This window comes from Tarenaya hassleriana, unplaced genomic scaffold (assembly GCF_000463585.1).
Source record: "Tarenaya hassleriana unplaced genomic scaffold, ASM46358v1 Cleome57, whole genome shotgun sequence".
Lineage (NCBI taxonomy): Eukaryota > Viridiplantae > Streptophyta > Magnoliopsida > Brassicales > Cleomaceae > Tarenaya > Tarenaya hassleriana.
Window position 1 is genome coordinate 50,509 of NW_010968263.1, and position 18,670 is coordinate 69,178.

The 18,670-nt window shown below is 39.1% G+C and overlaps 2 protein-coding genes across 7 annotated transcripts in view; both read left to right on the top strand.

Moving 5' to 3' along the window:
• The window catches only part of LOC104798709 (serine/threonine protein phosphatase 2A 55 kDa regulatory subunit B beta isoform-like), a 6,220-nt gene extending 1,281 nt beyond the window's left edge, over positions 1-4,939 (top strand). The window contains exons 2-15 of one of the 5 annotated variants that reach the window (XR_769482.1): positions 400-503; positions 597-692; positions 782-901; positions 1,158-1,355; positions 1,708-1,799; positions 2,421-2,539; positions 2,846-2,969; positions 3,179-3,302; positions 3,543-3,611; positions 3,698-3,789; positions 3,884-3,961; positions 4,049-4,116; positions 4,200-4,433; positions 4,537-4,939. Coding sequence is in view for 4 of the 5 variants with exons in the window: in XM_010520888.1 (XP_010519190.1) it covers positions 400-503; positions 597-692; positions 782-901; positions 1,158-1,355; positions 1,708-1,799; positions 2,421-2,539; positions 2,846-2,969; positions 3,179-3,302; positions 3,543-3,611; positions 3,698-3,789; positions 3,884-3,961; positions 4,049-4,116; positions 4,200-4,336 (1,421 nt within the window). In the remaining variant the exon portion in view is untranslated. Of the gene's footprint in view, positions 1-399; positions 504-596; positions 693-781; positions 902-1,157; positions 1,356-1,707; positions 1,800-2,420; positions 2,540-2,845; positions 2,970-3,178; positions 3,303-3,542; positions 3,612-3,697; positions 3,790-3,883; positions 3,962-4,048; positions 4,117-4,199 lie in introns of all 5 variants that reach the window. The other 4 variants (XM_010520890.1, XM_010520891.1, XM_010520888.1 and 1 more) reach the window with 4 other exon arrangements.
• A 9,025-nt stretch (positions 4,940-13,964) lies between these two features.
• Positions 13,965-17,616, top strand: LOC104798711 (ETHYLENE INSENSITIVE 3-like 3 protein). Of its 2 annotated transcripts, XR_769483.1 has the most exons (4): positions 13,965-14,173; positions 14,802-16,579; positions 16,668-16,750; positions 17,351-17,616. XR_769483.1 is itself a non-coding variant. In XM_010520892.1 (3 exons), exons 1-2 carry the CDS (start codon positions 14,142-14,144, stop codon positions 16,540-16,542), a joined length of 1,773 nt encoding a protein of 590 aa, XP_010519194.1. In that variant the 5' UTR covers positions 13,965-14,141; the 3' UTR covers positions 16,543-16,579; positions 16,668-16,909. The 2 variants fall into 2 exon arrangements, 1 of the variants encoding a protein (XP_010519194.1); XM_010520892.1 differs by lacking the exon at positions 17,351-17,616 and having other exon boundaries at positions 16,668-16,909.
• The last annotated feature ends 1,054 nt before the right edge of the window (positions 17,617-18,670 follow it).

Consider the following 18,670-nt stretch of genomic DNA (forward strand, 5'->3'; position numbering starts at 1 on the left):
GTTCAGCAGATGGTTTCTTCTGACTGCTAGCCTTTCAGCAGTGCTTCAACTCTGTACAGATGTCCTTCGTTAGAACATAATGAAACGAGCTCTTCTTGAAAAGGCCCTGAAATGCTATGTGTTCGTTTTGGAAACCGTTAGCACATTAGAGAAATTCCCTCTGTTGAATCTGTTATAAACGTTGTTGGATGGTGTATCTCAACGTCGGGCATTTCACTGTACATACCTTTTCTACTTGTCTGCCTTTGCTATTTACCTTGGTTATCATGTATGAAATACCTGTTTCCATCGATGGAAGAAACATGTCGATTACATTGTAAACACAGCAATGTTTAGCCTCTACCATACAGTTGTTACTAGGAATGGATAACGATTTTGTCGTATTGTTTTCTTCCACAGTTGATATAATTTCAGCCATTGAATTTGATAAAAGTGGAGACCATCTTGCAACTGGTGATCGTGGGGGTCGAGTGGTTCTGTTTGAGAGGACAGACACGAAAGATGTGAGTTCCTTCTTCTTATACAAGCTTGACTTGGTTTTTCCTTTTGGCATTTGGTTTGTGTTGTAATGCACTCCTTTGTTCTGTTACTTATAGCATGGAGGAACCAGGAGGGATCTTGAGAGAGCCGATTACGCCATTAGACATCCTGAGTTTCGATATAAAACAGAATTCCAGAGTCATGAGCCCGAGGTATCCATTTTCACTTCTCACCAGATTTTGCTTCACCGGTGACCATATCACTCATGATTGAAATGACCTCGCTTTCTATTCTCTTTCAGTTCGACTATCTCAAGAGTTTGGAGATAGAAGAGAAAATAAACAAAATCAGATGGTGTCAGCCAACAAATGGCTCATTGTTTCTTATTTCCACAAATGATAAGACCATAAAATTCTGGAAGGTAAAAAAAAAACAGGGGACTCTTCTTTTTTTGGCTTCAAAAAGTTTAAAGCCTTTATAATGATGAGCTGCCTGTCTAATTCAGTTCTGTAATTTTCTATTCATGTGTTGACTATAGTGTAAAACATATATGGCCTCGAAACTGGTTCTCGTTGTTTCTGGGATTTCAATTGGATAATTAATTTCGTTTTCCTCTTGTTGGTTTCTTTCCTTCTAACTGCTTGGTTCCTCCACCTTCTTACTTTCATATCAAACAGGTACAAGAGAAGAAGATCAAGAAAGTTTGTGATATGAATGTCGATCCATCCAAGGCTGTAGGAAATGGTAGTCTAGCAAGTTCAAGTAAATCAAGTAGCCCAAGTCAGTTTGTTGCTAATGGACTATATGCAGATGGAGCGCATAATGACTTTTCTTTCCCGCCAGGAGGAATTCCGTCTCTGCGTTTGCCTGTGGTAGTTGTGCTCATTACAATGTTTCTATTGGGACTTCGTTTGAAAGAACTGTCTTAGTTTCAATTTTCTGACAACAATATAACTGTTTAATAACCACTGTATTCAGAAATCTATTTGATAGCTCTGCCACCTAGAACTTGCAACATTTGCCCTCCAATACAGACTTTCATGTGATGATGAGTCCTACATTTCTGTGGCTACTTGTTCTGTGAATATCGTTAAAGTTTCTTAGGTTGCCTGTATTTTCTTTTGTCTTGATTGAAACTAGGTACTAAGTTTTAGCTTTAAATCATATATTAACGTAATTGATCGATCATTTATTTAGTCTAATGCATGTTTTTTTTGCAATATTTAGGTAACTAGCCAGGAAACCAGCCTTGTGGCCAGATGCCGGAGAGTTTATGCTCATGCTCATGATTATCATATCAATTCGATCTCAAATAGCAGGTACTCGTTGACTTTATATATTTTGAGAAAAACCCACTGCTACTCTATCATGAAAATTTTAAGGAAATTGTTTTAACATACAACCGTAAAATATTTTATTGAAATTTTGTAGAAATATATTTTCTCCCTCTTTTATTTTTGTGTGACCAATCTCTTTGTCCAAGTATTTATTTTATCCTGAATTCCTTTGCTTGTACATACATTATCTATATATTCCCAGTGAATATATTTTCTTCTGTAATGTGGTAGTGATGGATACGCGTGCACACAAAAAAAAATCTATAGAATTCGAAATGAGAGTATTAGAGAGAAAATGAGGGTAGTACGTTTATAAGAGAAATTATGAGAGGGATGTCTAAGATGATTTAGCCATGTAAAAACGTAGGTTGATAGACACTGCAGTTAGAAAAGTAGAGAACATAGGAATATGAGAGATGAATAGAGACGAGATAGATCTAGGCTCACTTAGGAACGAGTTATTGATAATGATTTGAAGTGTTTATAAGAGTCGTAGAACCTAATCCAAAACTGAAATGAATGGAAGAAAAAGAATTCATGCGGTTGAACCCAAATAAATTTGGGATTAAGGATTAAGACGCTGTTGTTGTTTTAATGTTGTAGTGATGGAGAAACATTTATTTCGGCGGATGATCTGCGAATAAATCTATGGCATTTGGAAATCAGTAACCAGAGCTTCAATATCGTTGATGTTAAGCCTGCAAACATGGAGGACCTGACTGGTATGCATACTACGCAATCTCTTCCCCACCTAATAAACTGTTCTCTCACGCAGTATTTAACAACGATTCATATGTTAGCAACTGTGTTATCTCTGATTCATGTTTTACATGTACTCTGAATGATGTAACTGTCAGAGCAGTTTGGTCTTGCATCTGCTCTAGGGCTTCAATGTTTTTGTTTCCCAGACCTCTCTGTTCTCCTTCCTTTGGTCTTCATCTTAGTCAACCTCAGGCGCACTTTACATAACAACAAATAGTTATATTTGCTCGTTTCCAAAGTAATACTAAGCATTGCATTTACCGCAGAGGTTATTACGTCAGCCGAGTTTCATCCTATCCATTGTAATATGCTCGCGTATAGCAGTTCAAAAGGATCCATCCGTCTGATTGATCTGCGGCAATCAGCTTTATGTGATACTCATTCCAAATTGTAAGTGATGATTTTCTTTCTCCTTTTTTTGGGGTTTCATTGATTGTTGGATAGGCATAGCAGCAACAACGGTAAATGGTCTGGATTTTGTTGAACAATGAAATAAGGAGGAGTTAATCCTAGTCTTTAGTTTATCTCGTTGATACGATCTGGAAGCAAAGAATAGAGTTGCATTTCAGGCCTCTGACTGTTGTTATTTCTTATCACAGATTTGAAGAACCAGAAGTACCTGGTTCAAGATCATTTTTCACGGAGATAATTGCCTCTATCTCTGATATTAAATTCTCAAGGGACGGACGATACATACTTAGTCGCGATTACATGACCCTCAAGGTTCGCCGATTATGTGTTCCTCTCGTGATTGCTTAAGTTTTTAAGACCACGAGCCTCCATTAGATACATGTCTCCACGCTAATCATTCAGCTGCCTTCTGTGTTCTCTCCTTTTTTGACTTTGAAATATATTCTTTTTTTCGTGTGTTCTTTATAATGAATCTTCTAAAGGAGTTGGATACAGTTCGTTATTAAATTATCTGAACAATCATCCAATTCGCTCTGATCTCTGCCCTTTCAGCTGTGGGACATAAATATGGATTCTGGTCCAGTTGCAACCTACCAGGTTCACGAGCACTTGAGGCCAAAGGTTTTTTTTTCTTCTTTTTTTCTGTTCTTCTTATGGCGATGATGTTTTCTTCAAGATTAAGGATGCAACTCTTTGTGCTATTGCAGCTCTGCGATTTATATGAGAATGACTCAATTTTTGATAAATTCGAGTGTTGTCTAAGTGGCGAGGGATTGCGGGTAGCCACCGGGTCTTACAGGTTCGCTTTCGTCTGTTAATATAGTTTGTTTTTGTAATGTTTTGCTATTTCATGTGAGGTGGAGAGCGTCATGGTAAATTTTATTTTGAGCCAGCAATCTATTCCGCGTATTTGGAGTTGCTCCGGGAAGTACTGAAGCCACAACTTTGGAAGCTAGCAAAAACCCGATGAGGTACATCACTAAGGACAACATTTTCTCCACAAACACTGATAGCTTAACAGAACTGATCACAGAAAACTTTTGCTCTATGTTATCTAGGAGGCAAGTTCAAACGCCTTCGAGGCCTTCTCGATCCCTCAGCAGTATAACACGTGTGGTCAGACGGGGTAAGTAAATCAATTTAGAACCGCATCAGAGATTCTCGAAAGCTCGGTAGTTTTGTTTTCTTCACTCGAATTCATGAACGCAGGATCGGAGAGCCCAGGGTCGGATTCAAACAGCAATTCATTAGATTTCACGACCAAGTTACTGCATCTGGCATGGCACCCGACAGAGAATTCGATCGCCTGTGCCGCTGCAAACAGCTTGTACATGTACTACGCATGAAGAGAAGAAGAAGAAGAAGAAGAATGGTTCAGGGGAAAAAAAAAGGAACGGGTTGCTCTGCTTCATTAACATCCGTTTTCATCTTTCATTAATTCAGGTTACTCTCCTTCACTCTCGTTTTTTACCCCAAAAAAAAAAGGAGCTACACATTTCTTGCAGCAAACGAAGTATGGTAACCTCTTTCTAAGTCTTGTAACCAGAAGATGTAGTAACTGAAGTTGTGCCGGTGACGAGAGAAGCCATGATTGTCTGAACCGACCATCCCATGGATCTTTCGAACTGGTGAGGCAAAGATTCATCGGCTCCCCTTCTCTCTTTTTTTCCCCTTCCTATCTATTACCCGTTTTCGAAATTGTTTTTTTTTTTTTGGGCCGCTTTTTTCCTTTTTTTGTTCGGTTTTGATAAATATCTTCGAGAATTAGAAGATGATATGTCTCGGTTTGGGAAGAAGAATTATTGTAGTTAAATTCCTTCAACAACAAGAACAACAAAAGACCTGTTTTTTTTTTTTTTACACAAGGTAATGTCTGATGATGATATGGGATTTCCGTCTCAAATATTGTTATTTCTCTCTTTTGCAATGTTAAAAAAAATGTTGGATTTTGTAGGTGCGATATGTTTTCTGAAAAAAGAAAGGGTGTGATGATGATGATGATGTGCTTCATCTATTTATTCATTATTCTTTTGCCATGTCCTCCGACATCTCTGTGGCCGTAAGATTTGTTTTAAAATGGTTTTAAGAGTTTTTATAAAGTGAAATTCAGTACATGTGATCAAAACAATCAAAGCTTTTTTTTTTTGGTCGAATGTTGATACGTGAGTACCGAGTCTAGAATTTATAACTCGATTCACAACTCACCGCAAGGATACGGATCGTCGTAACACGGAATCGAACGCAAGGACCGGTAGCTAAGTCTTAACCCTAATCGAAACTAAATCAAAGCAAGCAAGCGAAAGTGATGGTGGAAGTATGTGGAATCTAAAATAACTAAAATAAGAAAGCAAATAAAAAGGGTGTAAACTATCAAGCAAAGATGACCGTGGGTGTCGGGGCCGTATTCGCGTGTATGGATATATGCTAAGCATGCGAGAATCACGATATTGAATTTGTATTCGGGAATCGTCAAGCAACAAAGATAGAGAAATCACCTCCCGACATATAACTCACTATCTAAAGTTTTCTAAATCCATATGCCTATGTGATTTATCAAACTAGATGCATGAAGAATGCTATCATCAACACTAGATTGATCAAACCATATTCCTATGTGAATAATACGATCTATTCCATCGATTTCGATCCGAAACTAAACCCATATTCCTATGTAGTTCAGAATCTAAAACAATTGGTCAAGGGGTCAGCAAACACCAATTGACATGAAGTGCAAATCGATAAAACCGAAACAAATCCAAATCGCAACCAAGTTAGGGTTCAAACATACCCAAAACACAAACGAATCCCTAACCCACAGCCGTGGATCTACTCATGGTTCATGGAAAACAACAAAAAGCTCAAAAGAAAAGAGATAAAAGAGAGGAGAGAAAAGCTCATGTAGATATGTAGTTTCCACGATCGAATCTTCCTTCTTCTTCCCGAAATCCCGTGAACTTCTATTCTTCTCTCACCAAAAGCTCTCCAAAAGTCTGTATCTAAGTGTTCTCTAAGGCTCTCCTTTGTACTAGGACGTGGCTAGGGCTTTTTTATAACCCTAGGGCGGCTGCCAAGAGTCCTATTCCCATTATGATGTTGAAAATCGCGAAACAGTGTTTTTGACTGGATCCGGGCCGATTCCAGGTAGATCCGGACTGGATCCAGATTCCTGGGGTCAAATTATGCGTTCTTGATACGGACCGATTCCAACCTGAATCGGCCCTGCACCGGCAGAATTCTGGTCTTCACGATTTCGCTCATAACTTTCTGCTCCGGTGTCGGTTACGCAATTTTTGTGTCTACGCGAAGCTCTTGAAGTGCTCTTTCCGATACAAGTCTCGCATGATTTGGACCTCTGTAGAGAAAGTTATTGATATCGCAACATGAGTACCTCATCTGGACTTCTCCTTTAACGCTCCAAATAGCTCCTTTTCGAGTCCAATCATCTTCGAAACCTATAATCTGCAAAACTAAAGCACAACCGGGTTTTGTGTCCTAACACGTCTAGAATGTCTATGAATGCTTGTGATTATCCCGTAAAACCTAGACAAACTCTTATCAAAATATAGAGAAAAATAGGAGTTATCAAATCCCCCCACACTTAAACCTTTGCTCGTCCTCGAGTAAAGAACGAAGGAATAAAATCTACAAAACAGGGAATGACGAACATCAAATAGCATCATCGTGGGACTCAAAAGCAAAACATCCATCCAATACTAGTTTTCCGATAATCGTACCAAAACCGGTCTACTATGATCTTCCTACCAAAGACTAATCTACCTAGCCATGGGATTTTTATTGCCACCTAGAACCCGTTAGAATCTCTACAACTCACCAAGCCTATTTCCGAACCTATCCTTATCTCAACTTAGTCTTTTCGATCTTAGTTCTATTTCGTACCTGGATTTTTACCTTTCTATAGAATTTCTCTATTGAACACTAGCACCTCGAGTTTCTAGGACGTTGAAGTTGAAAGACATCGTTTTTCTCTTTCTTTCTTTTTTTCTCTCTTTTTTTTTTCTTTTTTTTTTCTTTCAATGTGATGTCTGACCCACAACTTAGACCCGAACCATCAATCGATGCACTCATGTCCTCGAACGATTTTCGTTGACGAGATTTTGACAGCGGAGTGTCGAGATGCTTTATTTTTCCAAGGCATTTGTTGAACTAGATTTCATCGATCTGCAAGACTCGGAAAAAAGTTCTAAACAAAACTTATAACCTGGATCTAGTCGTTTCAACTCTATAGGTTCCAAATAACAACCTCATCCCACAAACTTTATATAGAAAGTCTGGATAACTATCAATTCGACACGGTTCAACCACGTTCTACAAAGTCACTAGATCATCAAGATATTCCTAGTCTATCATCCCACAAATCTTCCAAATGATGTTCAAAACGGGTTTTCGAGGTATGCACGTGAACCTATATGATCCTAAATCTATATGATCAAATGCAATCATGCAAACCTAACAAAAATCATCTATATGAAAAAACAAAAAGGAAAACGTGTAAATGCAACTAATGCAAAGTGGTATGCAAAAAGATGCAAAATTTTCCTAAGTCTATATGCTATGATAAAATGCACCTAAACTAAATGCAATTCTAAGTAGATAGACCTGAATGTGTGAAGGATCTATCCACCCCCCCAGACTTGAACCATACACCGTCCACGGTGTAAACTTGAATCATACACCATCCACGGTGTAGACACTCCCCCGGAAAAGTAGAATCCAAAAAAACGTGTGAAAAGAACCAATAAGAGGGATAGAGAAGGCTTAGCTCTGCGAAATTCGTTCGCTCACAACGAAGTTAACTCACGTCAAACGCAGGAGCTCTCACACACTCTATGAATTGGAACTTATCCAACGATGTCTCTCGGAAGCCGATGTTCATCTCTCTTGTGTCGGTGTAACCGCTCATAGAACAACAAACGTTATCCGAACAAAAGCATAATAATAGCAATGCACTCCCAAAGATCCAAAATACAATCATGGTCTCTACAACCTATGCTACAAAGAAAAATAAAAGAGAAAGAAAAGTTACCTAGTACTCGGGTTGCCTCCCGAAAAGCGCTTGTTTAACGTCATTAGCTCGACCTATCTTGCTCAAATGATGGGAGGGTCTGAGAGTGATGAATCTGGAGGTCGGGGTGGTGGTCTATGCGGGTGTCTCACATACTCTGATTTCTCCTCATGTGTCATCCATGCTTGAACATCTGGAATGGAAGAGTGAAAAACAAGTATGGAATTATCAAAAAAAATGCTTACTTGTTTCCACTGGCCTGAGGATGACGTCTAGATGCTTCCTATCATCTGAGAAACAGACATCGTCTGAGTCACATGTGATGCAGTCCGAGTCAAGTTTCGAAAAGAAATCACTCGGGCTTGCTTTGGTCCGATCAATCTCAAGTGTATGGGAGATAGACTCATATTCTGTTTCTCCTTCATTTAGCAATCGAGTAATCTCCCAAATCGCCTCCCAATTGTTGTAGATGTTCTCATCACCTGTAATCATAGTAAGGGGGAGAGCAAACTAGTGTAGATGGTTAGAAAACAAAAACTATACATAGGACTCGACTCAAACATACACACAAAAAGACTCAAAAAAGACACGACTCAATATATACTCAAGCAAGATCTAAAATCGATAAAGACCTAGAAATAGGCTAACCAGTCCCCGGCAACGGCGCAAAAAACTTGATACGTGTGTACCGAGTCTAGAATTTAACCCGATTCACAACTCACCGCAAGGATACGGATCGTCGTAACACGGGGGCGAACGCAAGGACCGGTAGCTAAGTCTAAACCCTAATCGAAACTAAATCAAAGCAAGCAAGCGAAAGTAATGGTGGAAGTATGTGGAATCTAAAATAACTAAAATAAGAAAGCAAATAAAAAGGGTGTAAACTATCAAGCAAAGATGACCGTGGGCGTCGGAACCGTATTCGCGTGTATAGGTATATGCTAGGCATGCGAGAATCACGATATTGAATTTGTATTCGGGAATCGTCAAGCAACAAAGATAGAGAAATCACCTCCCGGCATATAACTCACTATCTAAAATTTTCTAAATCCATATCCCTATGTGATTTATCAAACTAGATGCATGAAGAACGCTATCATCAACACTAGATCGATCAAACCATATTCCTATGTGAATAATACGATCTATTCCATCGATTTCGATCCGAAACTAAACTCATATTCCTTTGTAGTTCAGAATCTAAAACAATTGGTCAAGGGGTCAGCAAACACCAATTGACATGAAGTGCAAATCGATAAAACCGAAACAAATCCAAATCGCAACCAAGTTAGGGTTCAAACATACCCAAAACACATACGAATCCCTAACCCATAGTCGTGGATCTACTCACGGTTCATAGAAAACAACAAAAAGCTCAGAAGAAAAGAGATAAAAGAGAGGAAAGAAAGGCTCATGCAGATGTGTAGTCTCCACGATCGAATCTTCCTTCTTCTTCCCGAAATCCCGTGAACTTCTATTCTCCTCTCCCCCAAAAGCTCTCCAAAAATCTGTATCTAAGTGTTCTCTAAGGGTCTCCCTGTTCTAGGACGTGGCTAGGTCTATTTTATAACCCTAGGGCGGCTCCCAAGAGTTCTCCTTTCATTAGAACTCTAAAAATTGGCTCTCCAAAAGTCTGTATCTAAGTGTTCTCTAAGGCTCTCCTCTATACTAGGACGTGGCTAGGGCTTTTTTATAACCCTAGGACGGCTCCCAAGAGTCCTATTCCCATTATGATGCTGAAAATCGCGAAACAAGGTTTTTGACTAGATCCGGGCCGATTCCAGGTGGATCCGGACTGGATCCAGATTCCTGGGGTCGAATTATGCGTTCTTGATCCGGACCGATTCCAACCTGAATCGGCCCTGCACCGGCAGAATTCTGGTCTTCACAATTTTGCTCATAACTTTCTGCTCCGGTGTCGGATTTACGCAATTTTTGAGTCTACACGAAGCTCTTGAAGTGCTCTTTCTAATGATATCGCATGATTTGGACCTTTGTAGAGAAAGTTATTGATATCGCAACATGAGTACCTCATCCAGACTTCTCCTTTAACATGAGAAAGCTCTTGAAGTGCTCCTTTTCGAGTCCAATCATCTTCGAAACCTATAATCTGCAAAACTAAAGCACAACTGGGTTTTGTGTCCTAACACGCCTAGAATGTCTATGAATGCTTGTGATTATCCCGTAAAACCTAGACAAACTCTTATCAAAATATAGAGAAAAATAGGAGTTATCAAATGTTAATTTGTATTACCAAAATTGTGTACATCCATTCATGACTGTACATTCCACGGGTTATATTTCTTTTTCTGGATATCCGCATATGGCTGTGGCATCGAGCTGCCCATCGACCGATGCCTAGCTCGATCTCGCAATCGATAAGTGGAAGAACACTTATATGACTCAAAAAGTTCGGATGACAGTTCTCGAAAGAACTCTAAAAGAGAAACTCTCGAATTATGATTAAACAAGATATTCCTACAATAGACGGTTATAAACCCTTTTAATAAGTGCATGTTTTCCAAAAAAAAATTAACCAAAAAGATATAAAACAACTTAAACGGTGGAGAATTAAAAACCTAGAATAACTTTCGGACCAATCGTTCATTCTGTAAAAACAAAAAAAAACTCTAGTTGACGCGCGTTCAGTCGAACCTAAATCGAATTCGTGTTATGAATGCGTTCTTTGATTCATTCAGTTTGATCGAACGGATTTCTTTCGGACCGAATTCATGTTTTGAACAACACAGTTCGGTCGAACTGACTTGGTTCGGGCCAAAATCTCCTTCTGTGAGATTGTTATTTCACTCGAAGAAGGCACATCCAAGTCAGTTCTTCGCCCCTACACTCGTCCTTGACTCCTCCATGCTTAAATTCTTCTTGGATCATGCTCATGAATGCAAGCCCTCGAACGTGATAATGACCCTTCAATCCCCAAGTCATACTCCAAATCCTCAGTTATCGTCTCGTCCATCCGGATGTCCTCACCACAACACTTGAAAGCAGATTCGGATCGCTATAGCGAATATGCCATGGTATCATCTTACCAGGGTAAGATGAAACTCACAAGCATTTCGATATACAGGAAGTTGTTGGTCATCCCCACCGACAAACCTACCACACTGCCCTCAATGGTTCTGAGTTCCACTTTCATGACTCTAATAGAAGCCAATCACAAATTTTTTGAAATCATGTTATAGTTTGTATGTTATAGGATCTGCCAAGATAGAAACCATAGAATGTTTCTTCTCGTATCCAACATGGTAGAAGCCTTGCGAATAAAGGTGAACTAAGATAATCCAGTGTGGAGTGGCAGAATGATAATGTGACAAGGATAAAGTCCCCTCATCAGAATTCGAACCTGTTGGATTCCCTACGGGTTCGTAGCATGCGATCTCATCGATCTAGGGTTTGGTTTCTAGGTTTCATGCAGCGGAAGAAAAAGATCTAAACCTAGCCAAACGTCACACAAAACCATTTGTGCAATAACCCGAAAGAACGTGTATATCATCGTGGAAATCGAATACTTACCTCTTTCCTGAAGAAACGGAAGTAGGAGTCGATCCGGGGCCTGTTTAATCACCTATGACTGAAGTTACAGTCCCTCTACATGTATCCACACCGACGGGAAGGATTCCAAACGTTTTTGGAACCGATCTGCTAGGATCTGTGAAGTATGTCAAGTGGGATCTAATCCCGTGAGCTAAAACTATTAAAGAAACGATTTCTTCTGAGTTTTTGCTCTGTCTTTAGGTTATGAAAGTTAGTTCTACTCTTAGGACGGCGTCCAACACCTCTTTATAAGTTAGAAACCCTAATCCTTATGAAAAGAGACTTTTTCCGAGTACTGACTCTGTTCGAGTCAGAACTCTGACTCAGTCGAGTCAGAACAAATCAGCCAAGCCCATTGTCAACTCTTGACTCGGCCCACTGAATATTGACTCTATCGGAGTCAAAACTTTGACTCGGTCCGAGTCAAAACATCAGCCAAGCCCAAAACACTTTCTGGGCTTCGACTCGTATGGAACTGACTGGTCCGAGTAAGAAGGCTGAATTCGTCCCGACACTCTGATTTGATCCGAAAAACCGTTTGTTCGACCAAATCTAAGTCTTCCTTTCCGATACTTCACATATAAGTCCATCCCTAATGGTGTGTGACCCTGTAGGCCCATTCGCAGTGGCAGCAGCCTCGAGAACCATTCCCGATCTACAAGTCATGGTTAGCCTCTAGCAAGACGCCATGACCACCCACGTTGAATTGAGTTAGAGGTGATCTAACCAAGGCAGTAACAGCTCGAGTTATGGTCCTTTGTCTCACGATATCATATGTTGAACAAGGGCATGGTTTGAGCCACCCTTCAAGTTCAAATGCTTTCTCGTCTTGGCAAATCGACTAATAAAATAGATGCAACTTCATCTATAGCGTGGCCACGCATTTTCATAGTCCGACTTCCACGAAAGCGCCCATCGATATCTCTCCTGTTGAGGAGGTGACAAATCCCGTATTGCATATCTATTATCTCCATATGATTCGTGAACGTATCTGATCAACGCCATTATAATCATCCGGTTAAAGATGACGTTTGACGTAGTCAAGACATGCTACTCCTCATATCAGATACTCTAGACATCTCAGGTCTAAGGATCCAAGAACAAACCGCTATATGAGATTCAAGTCATGACTCTTTCCATGTGACAATCTCATGTGGGTCAACCTCGTTCACAACGAGTACCCATGATTGTGATATGCATCCAATGCATCGATCACACCTCATGCTAGTCTTAATTCATCATTGTTCCCACAATGATAACTGATCAGAGTGTTTAGAATCATTCTATAATGATTCAAGGATACCGAAATATAACAAACATGCCAATCATATAACGGGAAGAGTAATGCATTCATGAACCAATGAATCAATACAAAGTCAATGTGTCATATCACGGATTATCCTAGAGCATCACAACCAACCGAACTATCCGAGGAAACTTAAAAAAAAAAAAGATGGACTAAGATAAGTGAGAAATTTTTAGAGAAATTTATAATAAAATCATCCAATTCAGAGATAACTATCAAATTCATCACGAACTTTTAAAATTCTCATATTCATATTGAATTTGAAATTCTTTTCTAAAAAATTATTCAGAATTTGAATTTTTAACAAAATTTTCATCGGAAACGAATTACTTTTGACATGTTGACAGAAAGCGTTTACGTGTCATATATTAACTTGTCATGTAAGATACACGTCAAATTAGTAAAAATTATAAAAAAATGGTAAAAATTTGTACAATTTTTTACCATTTTTTTACATTTTTTACATTTTTTAAAATTTTTCAAAATTATTAAAATTTTTATATTTTTTTTACAATTTTTCACAATTATTACAATTTTTGCAATTTTTTACAATTTTTATAAGTTCTTTACATTTTTTTTATAGTTTTTTCAATTTGTTTTACAGTTTTATTTTTATAATTTTTACTATTAATGTGATGTGTATACTACGTGACCAATTAGTAAATGACAGGTAAGAATTAATTTTGACTGTAGACAGTATATCGTTAGTATACTAAGTGTATACTATGTTTTCTGTCTAACATGTCAAAATTATTTCGGTTTCGATGAGTATTTTGTTAAAAATTTAAATTTTGAATGGTATTTTAGAAAAAAATTTAAAATTTATTATAAATATGAGAATTTTAAAAATTTGTGATGAATGTATAAGTGGATTTTATTGAGAATTTCTCAAATTTTTATAATATTATCGTCCGTTATTGTAAATAAAGAAGCTTTTGGTATTTATTTATCTACCGTAATTAAATATTTTTTTCCCAAAAAAATATATCGTTCTCACGTAAAATGGTGTGTGTGACAATTCAACAGCTAATCTTAGATTAAAAAAGGAACAGAGAAAATATATTAAGGAAAAGTTAAAGAAATAGAAGGAAAGGGAACAGCAAAAACCGCTTTCGTCTTCGCCATGTCCTGGTTCGACTAATCGTAGCACCCGCGATTCGCAGCCATCTTTTACCTTTCGCCCAACAGATAGGAGGACGAAGGCGGCGCCAAAACCCTAAAATTTCTCCTGGGATCTGCGAATTCTTTGGTTAATTCTCACCTGGAGTTTATGGGTGGTCTTGGTATGGCTGAAGAAACTAGGTGAGGAACATTGGACTCATTTCCATCGTTCTCGCATTCGAAATTTTTTTTACGTCTTTTGAAGTAAATTAGTGTTTTTGACCTTCCTTCTAGAGGGTAGGACTTGAATTTGATGAAGATATTACCGAAATATCGATTGAAGTTGATGAGTCAATGAAGAATCGAATTGGAAAATGTCATTTTTCACCTGTCTGAGAAGCCTCTTGAGCAATCCTCTCTTTGTAAACCGTAAATGGGGATTATCGTACGCAAGAATAGTCGGAACCTTTTCGTATGGGGAGGGAAATGGCAAGTGATGTAACAGACGAGGGAAGGAAGAGAGTTTTTTCCTTAGTCGTAAGCTGGAAATTGATTTGCTTTTTTGGATTAGCTACAAGATTTGGAATATAACCGAACTTGCGAGAGATGTCTCTTTGTGTTTGCCCACGGTGGGGAAAGAATTGTGCTTGGCAGTTTCCGGGGTGGTTGATGCGTTTTCATGAACTTGTGATTCGTATTTTTTCTGCAAGTACATAGATTGCATAGGCGTTGAATGGAGTCAGGAATCATAGTTTGTTGTGTTCTTGTTTTGAAATGTAAGTTGGTTGTGTCTGACAAATGGGACGCATCTTGTAATGTTTGGTGACAGGATGGAGAATGAGACCGATGATTTGGCTTGTGATAATATAGCAGAGCTTGCTGTCAGCGATGAAGAGATTGATGCTGAAGAACTGGAGAGACGGATGTGGAAAGATCGTGTCAAGCTCAAAAGGATCAAAGAACGACAAAAGGTCAAGGCTCAAGTGGCTGAAACCAAAGAGAAGGCCAAGAAAATCTCGGATCAAGCTCAGCGGAAGAAAATGTCTAGAGCCCAGGATGGCATCCTTAAGTACATGTTGAAACTAATGGAAGTCTGCAAAGTTCGAGGGTTTGTGTATGGTATTATACCTGAAAAGGGCAAGCCTGTCAGTGGTTCCTCTGATAACATTAGAGCTTGGTGGAAGGAGAAAGTGAAGTTTGACAAGAACGGTCCAGCAGCCATTGCAAAATATGAAGAGGAATGCTTAGCTTTTGGGAAATCAGATCGGAATGGAAACGCGCAGTATGTTCTCCAAGACCTGCAAGATGCAACGTTAGGGTCTTTGTTATCTTCTTTGATGCAGCATTGTGATCCTCCACAGAGGCGATATCCGTTAGAGAAAGGGACTCCTCCACCATGGTGGCCAACTGGGAAAGAAGAATGGTGGGCAAAATTAGGTCTACCCATAGGCCTGACTCCTCCTTACAAAAAGCCCCATGATCTCAAAAAGATGTGGAAAGTTGGTGTTCTAACAGCTGTAATCAAGCATATGTTACCTGATATTGCGAAGATTAAGAGGCATGTTCGCCAGTCGAAATGTTTACAGGACAAGATGACTGCTAAAGAGAGTGCAATTTGGTTGGCTGTCTTGAATCAAGAGGAATCCTTTATTCAGCAGCCAAGTAGTGATAATGGAATATCTAATGTAACTGAAGTACCCCAAAGAGGAAATGCTGGTAAGAGAACACATGTCATCAGCAGCGACAGTGACTATGATGTTGATGGTGCTGAGGATCGTTCAGGGTCAGTGTCATCTAAAGATAAAAGAAGATATCAAATACAAGAAGGAGAACCAGCAATTGTTTCCAGTGACGCTTCACATTCAGGAAGAGATAAAGACAAAGCAGAAAGACACCGCCGTAGGAAAAGACCGAGATTGAGATCTGGAAATGTTGACAAACAGCCAGAGCAACAGGAGCAACTGGAAGCTGAGCCAAGAAATATTTTACCCGACATGAATCAGGTGAACGCACCTCTGGTTGACTATAACGTGAACAATGCTCACCCGGACGGTGATTTAGAACCCAGTATGGCCTTACGACTACTAGATGGGAATGGTCTGGAAGGTCAATCTCAGCTGCCAGCTCCTGAGTTTGATAACAGTTACTCATGTGTTCCATCTGCCAGTGAAATGCCTAGACAACCAGTCATGTTTGTTGATGAAAGGCAAATGCTTTACACCGTACCACCAAACCCTGAGTTGCAATATGGAGCTTGTTATAACTTCTATAATCCTTCCAACGATTATGGACAGAGTCATGGTGAAGGAGTGCAGACATACATAGAAATGAATCTTTCTCATAGAAGGTTTGAGGCTTCCGGGGTCGAACCCCCTCTTGGGTTGCACGGAAATGAAGACGAAACAACTGGAAACGAATTGCCTCAGTATGGAAAAGAAACATTTCAGACCGAACAAGAAAGATTCTTGGACAGTAACCTTCTTTCTCCGACGTTTGATTTCGACCACTTTGGTGCTGGATTTGAAAACTTGGGTTTCGATGATTTTGGCCTCGACTACTTTGGAGCATAGTTACTAATATTTTGGGGAGATAGAGAGATACTACTTGGTCAGTTTGAGCTACCCTGTTTTCTCTTTGCTGCCTAAGATTTTGTTTTGCTAATTTCTCTCATGGTTCTTGCTTGATGCAAATTCAGGATCCAAAAGGAGATGGGATCAGTTCCTGGCCTGGATTATACACTTGTGCTCTCCTAGTAGACATTTGCCGAGAATTTAGAAGGTTGTGAGTTTCACCTTTTCTTTATTTCTTTAATTTTTTTTAATAATTCGGAAGTTCACCGGGTATGTGTTCCGTGTATATTATTAACCTGTGAATAATTAGTCCGGCATTCTGTACGCAAGCTTACCGTTTATAACAAAATAGTTACATTTTGCAATATATGTGTCGGTTACTTTCTTTTCGAGAAAATACAAATTTGCTGTGACCTCAAACTCTTGCAAGACTTTTTACTGTTTAGGATACTAGATTATGCTGAAGGCTTTCTTTCTGTCAAGGTGGGATTAAAGTTTTCAGAAGTATCTATATCTGAGTCAGCCTTATACTGCAATGCTTCTTAGAACCTATATGATGTGTGTGCTTTTTGGACCAACCTGTGATTGATATTGCTGAAACTTTGAACCTTCCAGTGAATCTTGCTTCTTGTTTCAATTAGGGACACATAATTTGTATACTGATTCTCTTGTTTTGTTTCCTGAACTCTGGTTATTGGCGAAAAATAAAGTTTTGTCTGCATATCTTGATGTTAGCATATGCATTGCGTATGTCTCAACGTCTGTTCAACGCTGTTACGGTTTATGTATCCCCCGTTTTCTTTTTTAGAATTCTTCGGAGCTTCAGGTATTACTCTGTGACCGCTGGGGATATAATCTGCTTCGACCCGAGCTTGCCTATGGAAGAATCCAAAGTTTTCATCAATCCAGAGTGTGTATTCCACAGATAGAGAAGAGAAAACTAAGAAGGGAGAAGAACCCTTGATCTAAAACCTCGGATCCAATTGTGAACGTCCCTCAATTGTTATCTCTTGTATCCCCATTTCTTCACAATCTGCAGATTGAACGTTGAACAATGAAGACACGTTGGTGATCTCCTTGTCGTGGGGACCGAAATTTTATTTTTTTTTGATAATCGGTGATGTCCGGTGGGGTTCGAACCGTAGACATGGAAAAGTACTTTGTATTTCCACGCTATTGGACCACCACTTCTAGACCGAAATTAGTTTACAATCTAACGAGAAAGAATGAAAGAACTAAACCTGTTCTAATATCCCAATAACATCTTGATTCAGAAACAACATAATCGAAATCAACAGCAGACTAAACAATTTGGGGATCAGAACATTGTTTAGATTCGCAACACAGATGACCATATCAAGATTCGCAACACAGATGACCATATCAAAGCTTCGTTATCAAACAAAGAAATGGGTTTTGTTGCATGTTCTCTCCTCTGTCTTTCTCAACCTTGGAATTTTTCATGATGGCCAGTTTCAGAAGTCTTGCATGAAAATGTTACATAACCATAACGTTCTCTAATTTCTCATAAACTCAGATTTTTCAACGGGAGCAAAATAAAAAAGATGCAGAATGTAACAAGAGCTCTCAAGTTCAGAGATTTGGAGTTCGAACAACCACATAAACAGGAACACACCCGATTGATGTTCCTCTGAAACTTACGGAAAACAGAGAATCTTACTTCAGTTTTTCAGAATTTCGAACACACTTTTCTCCTTGAAAAATTTCTTTCATGCATGTTTTTCATCTGCTCCATACTTGCATATATATCATACAAACATAACTATTACACCAACCCACACACCTAAAAACAATAACTGCTACAAAAGTTGTAACCACTCCACTTTTTGTTCCTTCTACATCAAAAATCTAACAACTCTAGTTTTGTTTCCGATTTTTTCAACAACAAAAAAACTTTCATTTTTTTTTTGTTATTACGATGGAAAACCTCTATCCTACAACTCTTCGGGTCGGACACTGGACATCGCAATGCCTCTCAGCCCATAGGTCGGACGAGAACGACATCAGACAACATCGCAGACCTGAGAAAACCCACCGCCATGCGCAGTGGCCGGCAAACTACGCAGAGCAGGTAAACCAGCCTCGTAAAGCTGACCGACTCAAGGAG

What these genes read in the sequence shown, in the direction of transcription:
- LOC104798711 (XM_010520892.1), top strand. Translation starts at nt 14,142, where the DNA reads ATGGGTGGTCTTGGTATGGCTGAAGAAACTAG. An exon ending in GGTATGGCTGAAGAAACTAG is followed by an intron (nt 14,174 to 14,801) that starts GTGAGGAACATT and finishes GTTTGGTGACAG; the next exon opens with GATGGAGAATGAGACCGATG.